The 7,608-nt window shown below is 44.2% G+C and overlaps 1 protein-coding gene across 2 annotated transcripts; it reads right to left on the bottom strand.

The window, feature by feature from the left end:
- Positions 1 to 831: 831 nt before the first annotated feature.
- On the bottom strand, positions 832 to 5,773 carry LOC123189823 (granule-bound starch synthase 1b, chloroplastic/amyloplastic). Of its 2 annotated transcripts, none has more exons than XM_044602323.1 (14): positions 5,444 to 5,773; positions 3,824 to 4,151; positions 3,620 to 3,700; positions 3,413 to 3,511; positions 3,223 to 3,312; positions 2,882 to 2,945; positions 2,697 to 2,797; positions 2,480 to 2,589; positions 2,144 to 2,390; positions 1,892 to 2,068; positions 1,603 to 1,794; positions 1,422 to 1,508; positions 1,206 to 1,334; positions 832 to 1,103 (listed from the first exon to the last, which is right to left on the bottom strand). In XM_044602323.1, the coding sequence occupies exons 2-14, from the start codon at positions 4,127 to 4,129 to the stop codon at positions 987 to 989; spliced, it is 1,800 nt and encodes a 599-aa protein (XP_044458258.1). In that variant the 5' UTR covers positions 4,130 to 4,151; positions 5,444 to 5,773; the 3' UTR covers positions 832 to 986. The 2 variants fall into 2 exon arrangements, with proteins under 2 accessions (XP_044458258.1, XP_044458259.1); XM_044602324.1 differs by lacking the exon at positions 5,444 to 5,773 and adding an exon at positions 4,841 to 5,337.
- Between the last annotated feature and the right edge of the window lie 1,835 nt (positions 5,774 to 7,608).

Genomic DNA, 7,608 nt, shown 5'->3' with positions numbered 1-7,608 from the left:
CATGTACAATAGAGTTATCGCCACATTTGGTCCCTGGTCTATGCTTGTTCGTAAATACTATATATACAGCTGACATCATTAGTTGGGATGCTGGAATCTAGGCTTATATTTCTAATCGTCAAGAGAACAATCGCACCATGTGAATGGTTCATGCCAGCGGATCAGCACAAGTAAAATTATATCTTCTTCCCGAGTTCTAAATAAGCTAGGCTTGCTTTGCGTGTCTTCTTATGTGAGTCGTTGTCATTTCTAGCTAACCAGTGATAGGGGGTGGCAGAGATGATGCAGTCTAGCTGATTTAAGTAAGTTTTTTTTTAGACAGTAAAACGACAATCATGATAAGAACCTGGTTTTTAAATTGTGGATTGGTTGTTGGCATAACGTATTGCCGGTTGCGTGCATCTTTTCGTAGTAGATTCTTCGAGATAACGACTTAACCTATATACTTTACCCACACTCACAGCTAGGGCCCTTCTTTTTTGACAAAACTCACAGCTAGGGCCCTCTTTGATTCACACATTCTCAAGACACGTAATAGTAAGCATTCAAGTACTTGAAACACAGGTTGTGGAGAAAGGTGAAGGGATGGATTGAGAAAACTTTATCGTCACAGGTAAGGAGATACTGGTGAAATCTGTTGCACAAGCGGTGCCGGTTTATTCTATTTCTTGCTTTAAGTAAACTTATTAGGCAATTTTGGTGAGGGAGTTCTTGATTTGGCAGAACGAAGGCAAATGGCACAAAGCCACGAAACTATCACCCCAGATACTACAAGCTGGCGGTACCTGCTAGCCAGATGGACCACTACTTGAGAACCTAGATCCCACGACCTACATAAGGATGCATACTTGTCTTGTTGAAATTCAGGTATTTTGTTGCACATGGAGTAGTAGAGAAATTGCAAAGCCTAGATGAATACAGCTTCATCTTTAGGAACCTCATTATTTTGTCGAATCTTAGAACACTCTCCCTAATATTTGGAGATTTCAGGGAGTGGCCACATTCTGTTTTGCAACTGGAGCGATCTCCTCGCCCTCGATGCCCGGCTGACTTCCCTCGACTCCTAGCCCAAGAAGAGCCTCCTCCCACTTCTTTGCCGGTCCCTGGATCACACGAAGAGAGGATCAATTTATCCTTGTCTCGACAGAGAAGAAACTCATTCATGTTAAAGGGCAAATAGGAACTTAATTGACAGTTCTGCCCACCTTCCATGATAGGTCCTGCGCCATGCAATTCTGAACCATTGCGTGGAACGACAGTGTTTTGTACTGTTTCAGAGCTCGCGTGACATTCGAAGCGACTGCCGCGACATCTGCTGGATCGACGGTTTCAAACTACAAGAGGACAGATCAAGGCTATCAATCATCAATGCATCGACATTTGTGAGCAAATACTTAGACCAAGCCTATATTGTTCTTTACCTCTACATTGAACGAACCCATGTGGAATCCGGTAACACCCTCCCTCACCGTGTCAACAAGTCCTCCGGTGGATGAACAGATAGGAATCTGTAAAATGCAATATCAATGACTCTGTTAACTGGGACAATCAATACTTGTGCGGTCAAATTTAACGTCTAATTGATCGAGTCAGAACGCTTACCACTCCATATCTCATCCCTTGCAATTGGATGAGGCCACATGGCTCGAACCTACTTGGAACAATTATGAAATCAGCCCCGGCGAACATCATGTGCGCCAACGGGACATTGAATTTTGCTATGCCTCTGGCATTCTGTGGGTACTCCGCTTCTAGCAGCATCAGTTCCTCCTCCATTTTCTTCTTCCCTGTGCCCTGAAGAGCACAACGCAATTTAGCTAAGCAACGATCATCTTCTATCTCTTGCCATGCCGTATGAGTGCATTAGAATTCTCTTTCAAAATAAACATACGAGAACAATTATCTGAACATTCTCCTCGACAAACTCCGGAATGGCTGCAATTAGTATGTCTGACCCTTTCTGTTCTTCAAGACGACCAATGAAAACTATAACAGGTATGCTAGAGTCCACCGGCAATCCAACTTCAGCTTGCAGTATTTCTTTATTGAGAGCTCTTGCTTCTGCCACCTGAGAAATGCCCTCTGTAAGTATTGAATTATCCATATGCGGTAACTGGTAAAGGAGGAGAAACTGAAACCTTACCGTAGTTGCATTGTATTTGACACTGATGTACTTATCTGTTGCCGGATTCCAATCAACAACATCCATTCCATTTACAATTCCAGTTTCAAGAGGCTTTGCACGAAGGACACCATCCAACTCAACACCTTTCTCTGGACCAGAAGTGAGTTCTTTAACATAATGTGGACTAACTGTAAGGACCACATCACACTCACTGATCCCTGCCTTCATCCAGTTAATCTTTCTCCCAACTACTGGCTTAACATGCCTGCACACATTATGGTACTTGTCAATTTCAAATAAACTAGTACAACATACTATATCTCTATCAAAACAACACAACATGAAGGTTCATACCCATCAACAAAATCAAATGAAGGCACGAAACTTTCAGGTAAATTAAGAAGTTCGAAGTCCGCTCTGGGAAATCTGCCCTGATAGGCGATATTGTGAATGCAGAAAGCAACCTACAGGTCAACTATTCACCGATCAAAATAAGGATGGGAAATCTGTGAAGCATAAAACCTATGATGCACATTCCCTACTTGTCAACAAAAGGAAGGAAATGGTGCACCTTGGCATTCTCATAAATTCCATTTTGCTTATACATGCTCTTCAAATAGCATGGCAAAACTGCAGTGTGCCAGTCATTTGCAACAAAGACAACATTTTCTCCTGGTGAAAGAGTGTGAATGTTTGTTATTTAGTTAGTTAGAGAGAATAATTAACCATAATAGTTGATCTAATACATAAATCTACCATATGGTCCAGAGAAGTATTCAGAATTGTTGAGATTAAGAACCCTCGGAGCCTCCAATGCAGCCTAAAAGCGATATCAGATTAGAAGAAGTTCCACAAACATATCAAGTAGAAAAAACTCAATTGATGTGAATGTACTATCCTCGGTAACCGTTAAGACTCATTTAGGCACTTCAATGCTACCAACACATACCATTAATTCCGCTAAAACAAGGGTTGGTAATTTTATGATTTGAGGGGCTGAACGTAGCTTATGCTACAGGCCACAGCATTGAAATGGTTTGTAAATTACATAAGTGAGGTGCTAGTCACATGAAATTCGAACTAAACAGGATACTTACAAGGCACAAAAGGCAGAACCGTAACTGGTTATCTCGGAAGTCTGTTCCAGTAGTAGGCCCATACAATTTTGATCCAGTTTTGCCCCATACCTGAAGTATTATTATGGTTCAAGTGGAACATTGCAAGGTTAAGATAAATGTATATATTGTTCAGTGGGCATTAAGAAAGTGGTTAAAACTTATAACAGACCTTCTCAAGAAACATAGGATGATCAACAAAAACATGATCAACTCCCCTTTTGTAGCAGTGAAAAAAGCGCACTGTTTCTGTTCTGTCACCAACAATCACCTAAAGAAGCAAAACTGTTTTTAGCATATATAACACCAGTAACTGGTATAAGTTAAATGCGAGCTAAATAATACAGTAATACCCAACAAATCAACTAAAACCATATACCTCAACAAGAACATTTGTATCCCATGTATCCTTGTACTGATCATAGCGAGGAGCTATCGTCATAACCCGGTGTCCCATTGCCTATGAAAATATGGGTTGTGCATCACACCAAAGATAGTACAACAGACCGAGGGTGATAAAAGTGCAGTCTCAATAAAAAATAATGTGTTTCAGAATTAACAGTACGTGACAAGGAATACTTACAGCCAGAGCTGGGGGCAATCCTCCTACAACATCACCAAGGCCTCCAGTTTTGCACCATGGGTGCACTTCAGTGGCAACGAAAATTATGGGCATTCCAGTTGAACATACGATAGGTGCCGGAGTCCGACTAGAATTACGATGAGTTCCATAATTTGTGGCTCTTCTTTTGGCCAGCTGTGTCTTATTCCGCATGGATAATAACATAACTCCATTGTTACAAGATTGTTGTAATTGGATGTGAGGTGATAGTTTCAGTGAACCAACACTGTTTGTCTGATAAGAACAATAAGTAGGAATTGAACCCATTTGGCAGCCTCTCAATGACGACCTATCAGAATGGCATATGATAGAAAAAGGGTCATGATGAACTTCTGCTTCAGAGAAACATGGAAATATATTTTTTCTAACTTATATTCTGAATGTAAAGCAGCACTACTATGCTGATAACAAGTATTTATAATGCCACAAATATACATGTCATTTTCTGAAATAAAAGAGTACTACGATGTGGCACATGAACGTGCTAACTGCTTGCATACTGTGAACCCAATTCTCATTCGAGCGTGTCAGGGATATTATTGTTAGTGCTACAATTGCAAGGTTGAAAGGCAAAAAGGAAGCTCCATTACAGATATGTTCTTATCGATAATTGTACATGCTTTTTCGAAAGAAAAAAACATTTTGCCTTGTTGATGAGTTCTTCAAGACAATGCACAGGCTTTTAATTTTCTTATTAACTGCCCAGGAGCCCTAGCATTCAAGGAACCAAAGGGCACCCAAACCAGCCGTCGGAATAGAACCCAGGTGAACAGGGAGGTTAAACAGCGCCCGTATACCCAGGACACTAGTCTGTTCCCAATGTGCATATCGACAGATACAAATGTTTTACGACAAATACAATGCACATAGGCAGTAACCGATATTACAGATATAGATATACAAATGAATTTTAGTTGAGTAATTTGGTGCGCAAACCATGTAATGTAAGTGATAAATGTCAGTATCCTAGCAGCACACCTTCATGTTCAAGCCTCAGTCAGGTACAATGTTTCGTGGACACGGTAACATTAACACCCCGGAATTTTCTTCCTTCCGGAATCAAATAGCAGTGTACTCAAATGCAAATGCTAAGTCAAGAAATCTGCATGGTGGAGAACAGTACATCACAACATCCTGACATGGTAAAAATATAAAATCACGAGGGCATCCGAGCAGAGATCAACAAAAACTTGTACTGCTCCAGAAGAACCTAAATGACTTGCTAGCACGAAAGCATAAAACATAAAGACTGGTCACTAGTGGCTTCCATAACACCAACAAACTCGGGCAAAGTAAACTCCCTCTGAAGAGGGTGCACATTTTGGAGCACTGTCAGAACTATGAAACCAAGGTCGTAGGAGCATGTCAGGCAGCAAAGACGGGTGAGAATGTAGAAGGAAACTATCGAGTGCTGCCGAGATTATATATGGGCCCTTGACAGGGAAACTCCATGGTGTTCAGAACATTAAACTCTTGGAAACCCCCGTTCCTCTGCCTTAACAGCAATGGCAGAACCAAGAACTGCCCCGGAGATCGAGCATGCCAATGAGACCGCGGGAGAAAATGGAGCGCAGTGCGTACCTTCTCGAGCTAGGCGTTGATGGGAACCGCGGCGCAGGCGAAGTGGCTGGTGGCAGTGGGGAACTGGGAACGCAGCAGGCTCCGCTCAAGTAGAAGTAGAAGCAGAAGTGTTCGGCGGGCGGTGAGCGGCAGGAAATATCCTTCCTGCGGCGGGGAGGGGGAGGGGGAGGTGTCGCACGGGTAGCGGCTGGCTCCCGTGCGCCAGTGCCACATGGCCCGCGCCACGCGCGGCGACAAACTGGGGCGGGGCACCGCCACCGTACCGCCACCGGCGCGTTGCGTCGGGCTCGGTTCGGGAGGAGGCGGATGTGCCGAGACGGGAGCGTGAATCGCGATGGTGAAGCGCCGGGCCCTCGCGTGGGGATGGGAGGCGGCACGGGAGCCGTCAGTTTCTCGATGATGGGGCAGGGGCGAAAGGGCGCAGGGCTCGTGGTTTTCCTCGTGCCGGGAGAGCGAGCCGTCCGTTCGTTGGGGCCCTGGGAAAGGGAAGGACTAGAGGAAACGACAGCGGACATGTTTCCGGTTGGGGCCCTTCGGTCAGGTTGTGGCATCTGACGTGTGTCCTGTGCATCTTCCGCTCTATTGCCACACGTCTCAACAAATGATTTTTTTGCGGTAAGGATGTTTATGTGGAAATTGTCCGTGCGTTGCCACGGATAAAAATGCAAGTAGATGAATCAAATAGACAATTAAGTGAAACGGATAAAGGTAATGGAACCTTTGAGTGGCAACTATGATCTCCTCATTGTATTCACCCTCAGCTCCGACCTCATAGTACTCCTCCAACGCACCAGTTCCTCCTTCGTCTCCGAGAACTCCCTCTCCTCTATCCGTTCCCCAGTGTATCAGTCTATGAATACACAGTTCAAATCTCAAGCTAGATTATATCAACAACAGAACTATGACATGCAATGATTTTAGCACCAGATAGTGGGTCCCAGATCAACAAACATGGTCCATGGCACGTTGTAGCTGAACCGGTTTGCGGAACAAGGCCCTTGCAATCTCCGACGGAAGTTTCACTTCAAGCCACACAAACACTTGGATTGGGTTACAGTGCGTTGGTAGAAGCAAAGCCATATGTTGGTATGTATTCTCCGAACGATTGTTTAACAAACCAACAAGCTTTTGATCATGCAAAAGAGAATCAAACCAAGGCATGTCACCAATTCACAAGCAGTAGACAAATGCATGCTAAAACTAAAACATATCATCATCTACTGTAATCTTTGAATGTTGGTCTACTGTAATCTCTGAACCTTGGTCTTTTCACCATCCACAAATCAAGATCATCAATATCAAGCAAACTATTTTAAATGACCATAATTCTAAAATAATCAAATCATCCTATTTCTTAAGAGTTCTGAGAAAAAAGACCAACATGTGCATAAATTGGAACTGGAGAAGTTCACCTGCGCATGATGCAATTAAGCATGTATTTCCCATCTCCAGCCTGGCCACATTATTCCTTATCACAACGGGCATCATGCTCTACCTTGTCGGAAGACACCAAATCCATGTGATGTGCCTATGCAAGCACGCGGCGCTGCGCTTCACCGCCACCACCCGATCCATCAGCATTGCGTTCCCCTCGTTTAGGTGCAACATTCTTCTCGCTGGCGGCGGTGGTCCTGATTGACAAAATGCAGCATTGCTTCTTTTCATTCATCAAGAGAAGACACCAAACACAGGTGTTGGGGAACACATTAATTTCAAAAAAAATTCCTAAGCACACGCAAGATCCATCTAGATGATGCATAGCAACGAGAGGGGAAGAGTATGTCTACGTATCCTCGTAGACCGAAAGCGGAAGCGTTATGACAACACGGTTGATGTAGTCGTACGTCTTCACGATCCGACCGACCGTAGCACTGAACGTACGGCACCTCCGCGATCTGCACACGTTCAGCCTGGTGACGTCCCACGAACTCTAGATCCAGCTGAGTGTCGAGGGAGAGTTTTGTCAGCACGACGGTGTGATGACGGTAATGATCAAATTACCGATGCAGGGCTTCGCCTAAGCACTACAACGATATGACCGAGGTGGAAACCTGTGGAGGGGGGCACCGCACACGACTAAGAGATCAACTTGTGTGTCTATGTGGTGCCCCCTGTCGGTGTCAAAACCGGCGGATCTCGGGTAGGGGTCCCGAACTGTGCGTCTA

The sequence above is a fragment of the Triticum aestivum genome, chromosome 2A, assembly GCF_018294505.1.
Source record: "Triticum aestivum cultivar Chinese Spring chromosome 2A, IWGSC CS RefSeq v2.1, whole genome shotgun sequence".
NCBI lineage: Eukaryota > Viridiplantae > Streptophyta > Magnoliopsida > Poales > Poaceae > Triticum > Triticum aestivum.
Note: the sequence above shows the minus strand (reverse complement) of the source record. Positions and strands in the feature narration are given on the sequence as shown.